This window comes from Biomphalaria glabrata, chromosome 2, assembly GCF_947242115.1.
Source record: "Biomphalaria glabrata chromosome 2, xgBioGlab47.1, whole genome shotgun sequence".
In the NCBI taxonomy this organism is placed as follows: domain Eukaryota; kingdom Metazoa; phylum Mollusca; class Gastropoda; family Planorbidae; genus Biomphalaria; species Biomphalaria glabrata.
Genome location: NC_074712.1, coordinates 29,147,884 through 29,164,032, shown reverse-complemented (window position 1 = coordinate 29,164,032; position 16,149 = coordinate 29,147,884). Strand labels below are relative to the sequence as shown.

General features: G+C 37.7%; 1 protein-coding gene across 4 annotated transcripts in view; it reads right to left on the bottom strand.

Annotated features, from left to right (window-relative positions):
• Positions 1–6,198: 6,198 nt before the first annotated feature.
• LOC106064753 (peptidase inhibitor 16-like) overlaps positions 6,199–16,149 on the bottom strand; it is a 33,780-nt gene continuing 23,829 nt past the window's right edge. For all 4 annotated transcript variants that reach the window (XM_056019907.1, XM_056019909.1, XM_056019908.1 and 1 more), the window contains exons 5-7: positions 8,915–9,027; positions 8,692–8,795; positions 6,199–6,352 (exon numbers count right to left, since the gene is read on the bottom strand). In XM_056019907.1, coding sequence (XP_055875882.1) covers positions 6,288–6,352; positions 8,692–8,795; positions 8,915–9,027 — 282 coding nt within the window. In that variant the 3' untranslated portion in view covers positions 6,199–6,287. The remainder of the gene's footprint in view (positions 6,353–8,691; positions 8,796–8,914; positions 9,028–16,149) is intronic.

The following is a 16,149-nucleotide window of genomic DNA, read 5'->3' as shown; positions in this document are numbered from 1 at the left end:
TCTTACGCGCGGCATTATGCATCAGCCGTAATTGTGTCACCTCGTGAAAGAAGCTTTCGCGCCTCAAACTAATGAAGAATTACTTGAGGTCAACAATTCTCAAAGATAGATTAAAATATTTGGTAATTCTTGCTATTGAGCGTGATCTATGTAGGAAACAGAATTATTATGATACACGTAGGTTCGTAAAGTAATTATGTACGTAGTTAAGAATGGATAAAATGCATAGACGAATTTACTTTCTAATACAAACTCTTAAATTTCACTTATTGTCCGCTTCTCTACCCAAATTTGGCCCCGCGAAATCCCCACAATGGTTAAGTACGGCCCTGCTATTTACATATATACATAGTAGAATACTTAATCTCTTTCTTTGACTTCTAAGTCACAATGGTTGAGTCCGGCGCTGTTGTTTTGTGTTTGTAAAATGTTTTACAATGTTTCGAATGTTCCGTCAGAGTTAAAGATAGTTTACTTTCTAGTCCAAACTTTCCACAGAACAAAGAGGAATGGGAATGGGCAGGGTTTGATCAATTTAAACGACAGTCCAGCGCTCAGGCAGCCATCCGTAGAGTGAACACTACTCTTGTGTTTTCCCGTGGACAACCCGCATAAATAAGAGAGTGATCTTTCCTTTACTTCTTGTTTAAACTGTTGAGGGAAGAAGAGAATTATATATATATAGATGCCTAAAATACAAAAATAATTTTAAGAAGTCAAGAGTTCAAACAAGAAACATTTTAACATTGAAGATTATCAATATAGTTTTCAAGAGACGATATTGGGATGTTCCTTCACATCTACATCATGGGCGCCCGCAGGATTTTTTGCAAGGGGGTGCAAGTTGCCATCTATGTCTCAAAGTCCTAGCTTTAACTTTATTTTATTACAGAGAATATTACAGAAAAGAACTGGTGCCCCCTCGCTCCCGTACCTATGCGACATTAAGCTCACTGTAAATATGTTTCATGAAATAAACAAAACTAACATGTGAACAAACTATTGACTGTACACGTTGGTCAGTTTATCCGTGTGGCCCGTGCATCCCTACGGTCGATCAAATAAACAATGCAAACGCTGCCAAAACTGTCAATCACTTTACTATTCCATTGCTTCTCCTCGCGATGGACAAGCCGGCGATGAATGCTTATCTGGCAGTTCTAATAATCTTTATGTTGCAGCTCTTGCATCGTTGTACACAAAAGCGAGACGTTAATGAAGAAACTAACGAAGCAACAGAGGCGGCCTAAGCATTGCCCGGGGCCCTGGGCGAATGTCATACGCAGGGCCCTGAGCCGTACGGGAACACTATATGAATATCGTACCACGTCTCGCGAACGGGATCGTCCACCTCTAACTCTAAAGTACTGTGATATAGGCCTTTTAACTACATTAACTCGAAGTGTTCTCCACCATAACTTCTTCGCTATGTAAAAGATATCTGTTAATTGTGGTGAACATCAAGCGTGCAATCAAGGATGAAGAAATAATATGCCATTAGATCCATACGCTCGCTTTGAATCCTATATATCAGGTAGATTTACTGGTTGTGAGCCTCGGCTTCTTAATCCGCTGAAAATGTTCTTGCTGCATGGTTGGGTCGGATTGGTCAAGCATCTCAACCAACCCTAAAAACTGATCGTTGTTTCTCTGTTCTCCCACGAAATGCGCTTTTTTTTTTGGTTGTTTTTAGCGGCCCCCGAAAGGGGAAAAGACGCTATTAGTTTCGTGTGGAATATCTGTCCGTCCGTCCATCTGTCCGTCCCGTTTAGATCTCGTTAACTAGAAAAGATAAGGAAAATCCGACATCATAATATTTTAGACCATTCAAAGTTCTGATGCAACGGTTCCTTTTTTCTTTTCTGAAAGCGAAAAATGTAATTTTAAAATCACTTATGCAAGCAGTTTTTTTCATAAAAATACACCACTTTTACAACTTTTCACTATTAATAGTAAAAAACACCAGAGGCACTTTTGTAGGGGAAATGTCAATATACCATATTTTTTAACACATTTATGTTAATGGTTTTCGTTTTTTTTGTCAAAACAATTTTTTTTTTACAAATGTATTGCTAAGTTATGTAAGTTTTGTCATATTAATTTCTACATTTACACAAAAGAATGTTAACTTTTTTTAAAAGAGAAAAAGTCTATTTAGTATGCATATAAGTTGGACATAATTTAAAACAACAAATAATAAGTAGTTTTTCATAATACAGCGTGAACTGCAGACTAGTACTATAGATTTTAACATTTTTTTTTTACGGAAATGTTTTTTTTCTTGAGGATTTGAATAAGAGATTGACCCTTTACAAAAGAATTAGATCAATTAAATATTCATTATAAGACATTAGGCCAGGTTCACATCTAACTTCACATTCACTTTCACCTATCCTTTGGTCTGCTGGACAGCTGGGGCACCACACAAGATTTGTCAACCTTCTTTCTCCATTCTTCTCTGTCATTTTTCTTTGATGGAATTCCATTCTGATGTGCTTTCTGAAAATATTAAAACCTGCCTTTTGACCTGCCTGGGTGGACCACTTCGGGGATCAATTTTTTGTTTCCACACAAACAGTCTTTGTAACCTTGTTTTTTTTAATATAATTTTTGCAAAGACTGTGCGCCAATGCAATTTTTCTTTTCTACTTTGTTCTTTGTTTTGAAACTTTTAAAGATTACTTTGTCATGTTAGCTCTTGTGTTTGTGTTTGTAATGCTATAACAGCGCCTTGAGCCTACATTTTGTTTGTTAACAGCGCTTTATAAATAAAATTATTATTATTATTATTATTATTATTATTAGCATCAAGTTATCCATTGCGCTACCTTTGGACATTCTCAGAGCTTAAGGACATATGTTTATAAGTATAGATGGCTGCATGGCCGTGCGTTGTGCGTTATGCGGGCTGGACTGTCGTTCGGTCGTCTCGATGGTCCCGGGTTCATATCCTGCCCGCTGCCATCCCCCGTCGTCCTGCGGGAGATTTGGACTAGGAAGTAGATTATCTTCAACTCTGAAGGAACTACCAAAACATTATAACATTTTACAAACAATTTAACGTGATTGACAGAAACCTTTTGCTGCTGAATCCTATTATGAAGATGTTTGCAGTAACAGCAACTTTCGTTTGTTAATTAGCCTCCAGTAGCTATCGTGCCAAACAACTTACTAGGAAAAGAAAATACTATCTTTGGTATAAGAACAAAGTGTAGGATAGGAGCTACAGGCATCCATTGATTCTGCAGATCCAACTTTCTAAGTTTAAGTCATTGGTTAATATGCATGACTAAATGCATGACGCGTATGACGTAATCATCTTCTTTTTTGAAGCAACGTCTGTATTATATACTGAAACACGGGTTTTACACCAGATGTATATGCACAGTAGCCTATTGGGGAAATTGTATACATCATCATCAAACTTTCTGGATGCTGATTGGCCGTAATAACTATACGAGCAAGGCCAATGTACCAAACAAGGAATCTTTCTCACACACTCTCGTTCCTTTTTTTCTATGGCGGACTAAAGTAACAGTATATTTACTGTCTACGTACCAACCCTTTCTACTGAAATGCGACATAACAGTACTGTATGATTCTTTATTTACGAAATAAAGTTAATAAACTATTTTGATTGGTTGCTTCCGGCTAGGTGTTGTTGATTTGTTATGCCAAGGTGAACTGTTAAACAGGGATAACCTATTTGAATGTACTGGTCATAAGATGCTGTCTTTACCAAAACTGAATGGTATAGAAAACAAAAATGTCGTGTTAAGAGCTTACATGGTAATTGATATCAAATAGATGCCAGGAAATATTGATCAACAAGTCATAGCTCATAAGAACTAGTCTGGTTTTAAAACCTGACGGTGACAAGGAAATCACATATCGCGGGGCCCCCCTCAGGCGCGGGGCCTGGGACGGTTGCCTCACTCGTCACCCCCTAAGGTCGCTAATGTGAATCAAGATACGGAATGTAAAGCCATGTTATGTAATAATCCTAAAATCCAAACATGTGGTGTTTGCTCGGTGTGTCGGTTGACTAAAAATTCTCTGCAGCACTAACTCAATACCAAGTTCGTCTGCCTGCAGTGTCACCTGACTCAGTATGCCATCCCTGAAGTGTTCCCCAGCATGATTTTTTATTATGTCGTTAATGTGACTGCTGATGTGCTGTTGAACGGCAACTTATGCTTAGATGGACAGACTGCAACATCACGGAAACTGGTTTAAGAACAGATGAATAATTGAAAACAATTAAAAGACTAATCAGAAACATGAGAATCATGCACTGATTACACATTTGCAGTTTGTCTGGTTTCGTTTACAGCCATTAGTTTAAAATACGCCAAAACAGTCAAAGATCTTCTCAAAGTTGTGACTGTGCGAATGAATTCGTATTTCTCAGTCAAAACAGGTAAATTTAGCACCAACGCTCTCGCTTGGGACTGTTACGGAAGAAATAAATATTCTTCTTGATGACACCAACAGCATTAGGCATTATGTATATCTGAGACGTCATTAAGGTTAGTGATAACAAGTTTAAGTCAGTGAACGCGCAACGGACAAGGTCTGCCTTTGGATATTTTTCACGAATCCTTGCCGAACACAATTCTAAATGCTACTCATCACGGGCAGCCATCGTAGCCTGGCCGAGTATTTATCAATGTCTAGATTCTAGATTGTACTTAATATATTCGCTGACAATGACACAGGCAGTGCGTCTCTCTGAACAACAGGGACAAAACTAATGCTCAAATACAATCGCCATCAACAACAGGGACAAAACTAATGCTCAAATACAATCGCCATCAACAACAGGGACAAAACTAATGCTCAAATACAATCGCCATCAACAAAAGGGACAAAACTAATGCTCAAATACAATCGCCATCAACAACAGGGACAAAACTAATGCTCAAATACAATCGCCATCAACAACAGGGACAAAACTAATGCTCAAATACAATCGCCATCAACAAAAGGGACAAAACTAATGCTCAAATACAATCGCCATCAACAAAAGGGACAAAACTAATGCTCAAATACAATCGCCATCAACAACAGGGACAAAACTAATGCTCAAATACAATCGCCATCAACAACAGGGACAAAACTAATGCTCAAATACAATCGCCATCAACAAAAGGGACAAAACTAATGCTCAAATACAATCGCCATCAACAACAGGGACAAAACTAATGCTCAAATACAATCGCCATTAACAACAGGGACAAAACTAATGCTCAAATACAATCGCCATCAACAACAGGGACAAAACTAATGCTCAAATACAATCGCCATCAACAAATCCAACGCTCAAACACATCTGTTTAGTGCCAGAGATATCTACATCTTCATTACCGAAATACCAAGAAAACGCTGTTTATTCATGCTGCTGCTGCTCGTATATTTTAGTTTCTTGCTGCTGCCAGTGCTCCGTCGATACAAATCAACGTTTTGACTCAGATGGCATGGGAAGAATCTTATATATCTCTTCTATCGTAAACTGGTGGACGTGTTTAACCTGCTATTTTATCGGGCGCTAACACTGACCGCAACTCCGCAAGACATAAATAAATACATACCATGATGACTGCACTCTTCAAGCTTGTTCAAAGAAACATTTACATATATCAAATCGAAAGACAAGGATTTTTCCTCAAAAATATTTCTTTTATCATATTCTACTAAATATAATGTTAACTATAATTGTGTGTAATTGAAAACAAATCGTCACGACTAACGTGCAATAGAATATTGAATTGAGAGACTATAAAAAAGCGCTCATGGTCGGACATGAACTAAAAATTCTAGTTTATTACAATAATACCTTATCCTTATTAACTTTATTTCTCTGGAAGTGGAAGAACTACACGTTAAGTTGCTTCGTAGCAGGTTAAATGATTTGAAGGTGTAAAAAACTGGCTACAATTTGACTACTCAGAATTCAAAGGGGTGCAAGTACATGGTCAGCCATCAAGTCCTACTACTACAACTACTTCAGTCACCGATGGAAGCACGACTTGTTCAGTTGCTACTTGGATTTTAATGGATCTGATGGTGCAAAAAAAATGTCTAAAATTTGGCTGCTCAGAATCCAGAAGGGGGGGAGGGTGCAAGTGCACCACCTTGCACCCCCTTGCGGGCGCCCATGTCTACAATAAAAAAATAGATTGCAAAGACACAATGGAGAACTGGTTAACAATAACGTTTGAGTTCTATTTAAGTGTGCAACAGTCTTGAGTCCTGTAGATTGAACAGATTGAGCCTTGTTCTACTTTCTATATTCCTGTTACTGATGTGTTGCCGCTAAAACCCAGGTTGTTTACTCTTTGGTCTGGTCCAACTGAAATGAAAAAGAAATTATATCAACTAATGTTCAATGCTACACCCACTATTCTATTCATAGGAAGGCCAAAATATTGCTAAACTAAGCCAAAAAAACAACAACAGAAAAACATAAAAATACTTTAAAAAAAAACATTAAAAAACAAAGCTTATACGAAGGGTAGTTGTATGAATTTTGTTTGGATCAGTCATGTCCTTCAGTTTGTAACAGATCTAGACCAACAGCAATAGATCTGTGCCATTAGTAATATGTCTACGTTATGATTCTGTCACTACTATCGGAGAAAAAAAGAGATATCTGGGTGAATTTTATCAAGCCTCCTCAAGCCGACATTCTAACCACTCTGCTAGTGAAAATTAAAGATTGTATAATTATCAACGAAGGGGGCTAATTCAGCTTATACCACCACCTAAGTCATGTACAATTTATTTCCAGTTTCGAGATACCAAACAAAATAATCAATTACCAATAGTTAATCAACAAATAATCGATTTTTGAGTTGTATGGTAAAAGAAATTTCAGCTTGATCCAAGATCGTGTTTCGGGAAATAACGTGTACAAACTTTTACCAAGCAGACAGACAGACTTACACATAAATATTATTCATAACTGAAACCAATCACTGACAAGTATGACTTTTGAGATCAACGATTCAGCCAAAGTATTCACTATGACTTTTGAGATCAACGATTCAGCCAAAGTATTCACTATGACTTTTGAGATCAACGATTCAGCCAAAGTATTCACTATTACTATTGAGATCAACGATTCAGCCAAAGTATTCACTATGACTATTGAGATCAACGATTCAGCCAAAGTATTCACTATGTACCCAACTAAACTTCATGTTTTTGGTTCTAGCCATGTTCAGTTCATGTGCAGTGCGTAGCTAGGGTGGAGGAAGGGGGGTGTCCAAATTCGAACCCCAGGCCCCCCCTCTTGGGGGGCCTTCAAATGAGAGTCCCAAATTTGTTTTTATATTGTTGTAACCCTGCCTTGCACCAGTGCTTGAGGTGCGCACTAGCGCACTAGTGAACGTAAACAGAAAGACACTAGAATGGAGAGAAGAACAGTGCATCAGGGATTGTGAAGAGTCTGAATGTTTGGAAAACTAAGAGGCCAACGTTTGTGCTGCCTGAAGGTTGTAGTAGGGACCTGGAGCGAAGCGGGGAAGGCTGTCGTTGGTCCACATTTGGGTTAAGTAGCAAAGGACTGGTATACTTAGTAGTAAGACTCTGAGGAAGCTGAAGGATGTTATGTGTTTACCCTAGTGAATAAACACAACTATTTATTTCCTGTTAAACAGTGTTGAGTTGCCTGCCTTTTCGTCAAGTGCCTAACCTACAGTTGCAACACTATTAAATATTACGACATTATCTCATGTCATAATGTCCAATGTCAAAATGCAGGGGCCGAGGTTAAGAACCCGGCCTCCAAACCCATAGCTACGCTACTGACCTGATGTTTAAGTAGCGCCATAAGTACCTGTGGAATTTAAACGTGCTCCGCACCTCATTTAGGCAAAGCGATTATTTTTGCATTCCGAGCTGCATAAACGTATTAGTCTGGCGTTCGTAATATCACGGCCCGGGAAGGGCAAAGACTTTCTCGTCATGCACAGCGTACTAACGTCTGTAATGAGTTTGATTGTCATTATATAATCTTTAAGTTAAACAGGACGTTTTCAAGTGGGCTTTGCTCGAAATTCGACCCTTCACGTTAGAGACACGTTTGCAGAGACCTTAAAATGTGATCTAGAAAACTATTGAATCAATCTTGTGGAAAATGCCGGTACTTCGCTCTTCCCATTCCCAGCGCGTCGCACCAAACAAAAAGATAATTTCCCAATGCTAAATACAAATATCAATGCTAAATACAAATATCAATGCTAAATACAAATATCAATGCTAAATACAAATTTCAATGCTAAATACAAATATCAATGCTAAATACAAATATCAATGCTAAATACAACGTTCAATGCTAAATACAAATATCAATGCTAAATACAACGTTCAATGCTAAATACAAATATCAATGCTAAATACAACGTTCAATGCTTATTACAAAGTTCAATGCTAAATACAAATATCAATGCTAAATACAACGTTCAATGCTTATTACAAAGTTCAATGCTAAATACAAATATCAATGCTAAATACAAATATCAATGCTAAATACAACGTTCAATGCTTATTACAAAGTTCAATGCTAAATACAAATATCAATGCTAAATACAACGTTCAATGCTTATTACAAAGTTCAATGCTAAATACAAATTTCAATGCTAAATACAAAGCTCAATGCTAAATACAAAGTTCAAGAGTTTAACTTACTGCAGAGTTGGTGACGACAATACTGGAAGTGATAACCTTGTTTTTGTGTGGTGTATTCCGAGCAGACGTCTCCTACTTTGTACGGCCTGTCAGTGTGGAAGTACCTGATCACATAGACAGCAGTAACGCCATTCAACAATAATGTTAAGCCAAGGAATATTTCATTGTACATAAAACATTTGCGGTTTAGAAAACTATACTGTTAGTAGTGCTGCTAACTTACGGAGCATCATAGACACAGGCCATGAATGTAGCTGGAGTTTGGTATTTGCTTACACTGAATATTTGACAAACATTGATGGAGCAGCCTACTCTGGAGTTGGCAGCAGTTGTCATCTGCACGAAAGAACGACAATTTAAAAAAGTCTCTTGAATATTATTTGAAGATGAAAGTATATGTAAATAGAGTATTGTTTTTTTTTTTATCGTAGACCTAACTGCATCTCTCAGTACACTGTCCATATAAAATAGAAGATTATGGCTCTGAGTCCTAGGTAGGCTACTTGATAGAAGGCATCTTAGGCTCCTTGAAGGCTTCCTTCAAAGTTGTCTTCGATCCACTATGGCCATACGTTTTCAGGACTATTTTAAAAAAGACCATGTTCTGTTGGAGACCGGTGTGGACAGTATAGAAGCATCATTTAACTTATCCCGCATGGTTGTTGATAGCCTCTGAAAGAGATTGGTAGCGCTCACAAAAGCAGTGGAAAACACATCTGATTTTTCAACAAATTAGAGGGCATATAACGTCTACCCCCTTAAAACGCTTCCAGTACCCAAGGGGGTACGCGTACCTCACTTTGAGAAACACTGTTCTAGAGCATATAGAGCAGTGGTCTTCAACCTTTTTGGCCTACCGCCCCCTTTTCGTATTTTTTCTTTTAAAAAATCGGCCAGCGCCCCCTCTAAGAAAAACACTTATAAAGAAGCGTGAAAAGGCAAATTTGAACAAAATGTCATCTTTTTATTAATTTTTATGCTGTCAAATTCTCCCCCCTCTTCCACCCACCCTGGCTACGCCACTGTGTGCCTCCTATGTTTACATTCTTATTTACTGAAGACATAATTTTGTAAATCTATTTTTTTCCTTCAAATCAATTTTGAACATCAGTAAAATTTGTTTAATAATTGTCATTTATAATTAATTTGTTTAAATTTTAGAATCGAATCGTAATTTCTTCATAGAGCATTGTTATGTGAATTGCATAGATATCGGTGTCCTTAGGCAGTAATTCATTTGTCAACAAACAAGTTATGTGAGATTGTAAAACTCTTTAAAATAGATGTAATATCTCGATAAAAGAAAAATGATATAATCAATGAAAGTCAACTTCTTTCTTAGCAGTCGGGGGTTCGTTTCATTCATTTGCGTTAGTTGCCTACCATGTAAAACAATCAATTTTTTTAGCCTGCTTTAAGTCATCGCCAACCGCTGAATCTTCCTGTTTCTCAAACAAAAATCAAAATTGTATTTAAGAGCTTAACAAAACGAACACTAACAAACCCCTTTCGAAATACAGCGAACTTCAGTTTACAACAAGAGTCTAACATCATGTTCATCATTTCTTTCACAAAACTGTTGAAATATGAGATTATTTTCGGCATGTTTTTTTTTTAATTTACAATTTTATAATTAGATTCTTGTGTAGTGTGGTAGTTATTGGTCTATTTCTGCCGCTGAGGATGGTGGGCAATAGAAGTTTTTGATGGTGTGCTTAGTTCCTCCTCTCCAAAGAAGTATTTCCTGCATGTCGAGATCTGTAGTGTTCTGTACGTGTTTTACTGTTGCTTGAGTGTCGTTTCTTATGAGGGTCATAATTCCCTGACATTTGGTGCAAAGGCATCTGTACTGTGTGTAGCCTGTGATGTTTATTTTTTTCTTGGGCCATTTATGAGCCATGTGACCCGAGAAAGGCTTTTATCTCGTGGCCAGGATGAGAAATTGGCTCTTCACCGATCTCTCTGTCAGGAGGCCCCCGTCGACTAAGTGATCATTTATTCACACCCGTCTTGGCATGTTGCATGTTCTTCCGAACCTCTGCATGAATTCCTCCTTTCATGTGTGGCTGGAAGCTCAAGCCCCACGTGGGGGCCATCCTTATGCATATGCTGTCCCATCGTACCCGTGGGGGGACCATACCACACGTATGGGCCCCTTTGGGAAAGGGCTGATGGGGGTTTCGGACTGGTTTAGCGAGCCTTTTTTCCATCCCTACCACGTGTAATGTACCCTCGCTAGAGGATACGTGTGGTAGCCCACTGAGAGCTATGTTTGCTACCGTACTTCGCCTATCCACTTTCCCGGTGACGGGAGCATTCCTCCGGTCTTGTGACAACCAGATAGACCTGTTAACTACCTAACCCTAAGGTCAATGTTAGTCAACAGGTCTTGTGACAACCAGATAGATCTGTTAACTACCTCACCCTAAGGTCGGTCTATGTTAGTCAACAAACACAAAGAGGAGTGGCTTAACCAATGGGCATCAGGAAACACAGGCAGAGCCATGTACAAAAGAAATGACCATGCCTAACAAACTGGACAGTATTAACTTCCTCTTCCGCAAAGAGCAATCTACAATTTTCCAACTAAGAACAGGACACACACCTCTATTAGATTAGCACCTGAACAAAATAAGTTCCACACAACTCCCCCTATGTAGACACTGCGCCCACCCTTATGAAACCGTAAACCATATCCTCTTTGAATCCACCTTAGGCAGACCCTACTTCCACTACAGCCGAACATAACCAACACTCTGTACGGCAGTGCTGAACAACTGAAGAAAACAGCACACTTTTTTATTGGCACAGTCTGCAAAAGAGCTCACAGCTCAGCAGCAATAAAGCTGGCAAGAAGAAGAAGATAATTAGATTCAAATAGAAATGAAATTGCGAGCTAAACTTTTCTTGAGTATCACAACTCACAAGGTGAATAGTGAATAGAGCTATTCTTTATTCTATATTACATATGAAGCCATTGTAACGTCCAACCACTGATGGTTCCCTATATGTCCTCATAAGCTACATAACCAGACAATTTTGAAATAATATTTCATCACTAACAAGAAAAAAGTCTTTTTATGTAATATATGTTTAGAAAAATAATAATTTTAGTTTTAATCAATTTTCAAACAATATCATAAGACTTTTTAAAAAAGCTACGCATTTTTCTAAGAGACCACTAAAAGAACATATCTTGCTTTGCCGTTTTTTGTTTTTAATATTGTTTTAATAGCAGATTTGTATAATTGTTCATGAATATTCTTAAATTATTTTTGGATATTTCTATATGTTCGTGAAGCCAACTTGGTTTCATAACCTCATCTGAAATGCCGTCATTCAAAGTAGAACATTGGGATACTTTTTATCTAGTGGTGATTCACTAAAACCCGTAGCCATATACCTTTACGTACCATAGAGAGTTTGTAACAACACTTTGCCAATGTTTTTTGTTTTTAAAAAAATTAAATTGTTTTATTTGAATGTTAGCTTTAACGTTTGTTTCAATTCACATTGACATATCAATATATTAACATGTTGATAAAATAAACTACAATCTAAAAGGCTTATTGCCTACTTTGTTTATCAAATCTTAAACGCTTATGCTCGCAAAATCTAAGGACACTAGATACCCTGCGTTACAGAAAAAAAAGAATTTAAAAATAGAAATGGGATTCCTGAACTCAATTTCTAACGCTGTTTCTGTTCTTAAATTAGAAGCAATCTAACTATAATTTGTTTGCCAGCTTTAATTTTGAAGAATTTTTAGATTTTTTTTTTTCAGTGCCCTTTTAGTTTATTCTTTCCGCCTTTATGCCCAGCGCCCCCTTACCGCCCCCTTTTGTGCCCAGCGCCCCCCTACAGCCCCTTTGGCTCCCAGCGCCCCCCAAAATCTTGAAAACGCCCCATAGGGGGCGATATCGCCCCAGTTGAAGACCACTGATATAGAGCAACGAATTGAGGAAGGAACTGCGGCACCGGCCAACTGATACTCTTTATAGACTCACTTTCCTGCCTACAACCTCCTGAGAGCTCTGAGACCTGGCCTGACCCGCTGGAAAAGACAATGGCGTGTGTGGAGCGCCTAGAAAGAAAGCATAAGATACGTATGGTGATGCAAATAGGATTTCCCCCAAGGAAAAAAATAATCTCCCCCTAAAAACAAACATTTATTGTTTATTTTGTTTTTTGTGTTGAACTATAAAAGTGTAAGCTAATTAATTGATTGGTTACACACATAGACTATATATTACCCGAGAATAGTTTTAGATTCTATATTTAAATTTCCTTGTCTGTGACATTTTATGAAAAGTTATTAAATAAATAAAAAATGTACAACTTTAGAATTGAGAAATATTGAGTTGAATGAATTTGTTTAAATTAGAGATTATTTATGAGCTCCTTACGGAGAGGTTTTATATCATACTAGTGTTTCTTAGCTGCTTCCGAAAAGGAAAATCAAGGACTGAAAAGGTTTACGTCCTGCAAAACATCGTCAAGCAAAGCCTGGGATACCAACAAAGAATGTTGATCAGTTTTGTAGATAAAAAAAAGTTTGATAGCGTCTATCAGAATCACTCTGGAAAATAGCAAGAAAATAAGGCATCTCCCAACAATAAGCAGAAAGAAGACAGTTTGGCGAAGCTAGGAACGCCTTTAGACCCACCAGATGAACCGCAAACATTACGAAAGTGCAAAAGTTAATATTTGTGAAAGGGTCAAGTCCAAGTGGTGCGTTAGATGGGACGGCAAATCTGGAAGTTTCTAAAACGCCCAAACAGGAAGGACGAGTGGTGGCACTTAGACAGAAAGGATCAGGCAATAATAGCACGTTTCAGCACGGGACACATTCTGATAGGAGCCTACTTCGCTAGGATCTGAGAGAACCACGATCCCAGATGTTGACATTGTCACATGGAAGACGAGACAGTAGAACACAGAATGACTGCAGAGTGTTCAGAAACACATTGGAAGATACGACAAGTCTTGTAAGAAATAGAACTGGTTCATACAGGGGTTTTGCATTTTATGGAGACATGCAAACCCTACAGAACACTGTCAGATACATGGACCGTGCTCTGCAACTTGTGCGCTAGTTTTCACAGCGCGACGCCATGATGCTCTCTCGTGTGCTTCCGTCTCCGAGGTGGCTGCTGGGTCTATGCTAAAGGCTTTCAGAGAAGCTTTGAGGGTGTTCCTGAAGAGTTTTCTTTGTCCACTTTGTGAGCGCTTCCCTTTTCTCGGTCATACAGGAGTCGTTTGGGGATGCGGAAGTCTTCCATACTGCATATGTGGCCTCCCCATCGCATTAGACAGTAGACGTCTGAGAGAAACCTGACGTAAATGCTTATCTTATCTTATATAATACAGACGTTACTTCAAAAAAGAAGATGATTACGTCCTACGCGTCATGCATTTAGTCATGCAAATTAACCAATGACTTAAATTCTGCCAAGTCACTGGTTATCCTGGCTAGCTCAGGCAACCCATTCCATGCTCTAATAGCACTAGGGAAGAAGGAGTATTTGTACAAATTTGTTCTAGCATATGGGACGAGTATTGTGCCTTTATCTTTGTGTCTTTCAGAGTATTTTATTAAATTTTGTTTTTGTATTTGAAGATTATGGTTCAGTGTTTTATGTATAATTGCTACTTTACTTTTGAGTCTTCTGTCCTGAAGGCTTTCTAAATTTAGTGAATTTACTAAGGGTGTTACTCTAGTCAAATGTGAATATTCATTTGTTATGAATCTCACTGCTCTATTTTGTTCCAGTTTCTTAATGTTTTCTTGAGTTGAGTGGTCCCAAACGGAGGATGCATATTCTATTATTGGCCTAACTGTTACGGTCGTAGCACAGCACGGTGTGCATGAATAATGGTGCGAATTTGTGTAATGAATGGAAGTGATGTTGAAAAGGGGAAGCCGGGAGAAATTGACAGGAAGAGAAATGAACTGTTCGTATTTACATAACTTGTTGTAATATTAAAGTATTTATAGAGTAATAACCTGAGAGTCTATTATTATTTCAAAGAGTCTTGTGTCGTAACAAGTGGCGCCCAACGGAAAAGGCAAGACCTGCGTTATAACGGTATCTAATTCCTGTCTACCGAGGTATTACTAGTACTAGTGGAACAAGATCTCTAGATCTCTAGATCTATTAAGATTGGGAGAGTAGCGTCATCTAAATCTTTAAAGCTATGTACTAGACTCACTGGTAAACATAAACCTTTAGTTGAAACTTAACTAAAACCATTATTGCTGAATTAATCAACTAGATTAACATTTAAATCTAGATTTATATCATTATAATTATTATGACGGCCCATTCTCTACATTCACCAATGTGAAAACGTACATCTTCATTGGTCTGGCGGGTCATAGTTCTCAACAATAACCTTTAACATTCAATATTAATGGAAATTTGTACGATTATTAGCACTGCTGTGGGCAACACTAGTGAATTTTGACTACGGTGGAGAACAGTGCCCATTTAGGACCAACGGATATACACTGACCACGGCATATAGACAAACAACGAAAGATTCATATCACCGGCAGAGAATATACACTAGCATTGGAAGTTATACCAGCAGGAAGAAGAGTATTCCGGGAAGTACATACATATTTGTATTCGAATAACATTAAACGTTTGGTTCATTACATTACATTTAGATATGAACATTGTTGAATCCAGGCTTTAAGTATAGGAGAATCAAATATATTTAATGGATATGGCCAGATAACTCGATAAAGAAAAATTACAAATGGCGGATAAAGCTGAAATAGTTGCTTTGAAAGAAGAAGGGAGACTATTGGAATTAGAAGGAGCAGAGCTGAGAAAATATGTACAAGAAAGATTAATAGAAAGAGAGAAACTAGTCAAGGAAAAGGAAATAGAGAAAGAGAAGTTAGCCATGGAAAAGGAAATAGAGAAAGAGAAGTTAGTCATGGAAAAGGAAATAGAAAAAGAGAAGTTGGCTATCAGTAAAGAGAAATTAGTTACGGATAAAGAAATTGAGAAAGAGAAGCTAGCTATGGAGAAAGAAAGGTTAGCCATAGAGAAAGAAAAGTTGGAAATAAAAAAAGGAAAAGCTAAAGATGAAGGTACTGGAATGAAAAATGACGTGTCTGGAAATAAATTGGCAAAATATAAAGGTACAATGTTTGATGAGAATAAAATAGACATAGATATTTTCTTAAAGAAGTTTGAAATTGAAATGAAAGAATTGGCTTTTCCTGAAGATAAATTGACATTTTTGTTATCGAAGTCATTTGCAGCGGAGGTACCGTCAAAGATCTGCATGAATCAGAATAATTACCAAATAGTAAAGGAGCAATTACTACGAACATTTGGAAAAACTGAGGCGTTTTATCGTCAACAATATGTTAATTGCACCATTGAAACCAACGAGGATCCCCAAACATTTTTAGACAAGATGAATAGCTACTTTGACAAT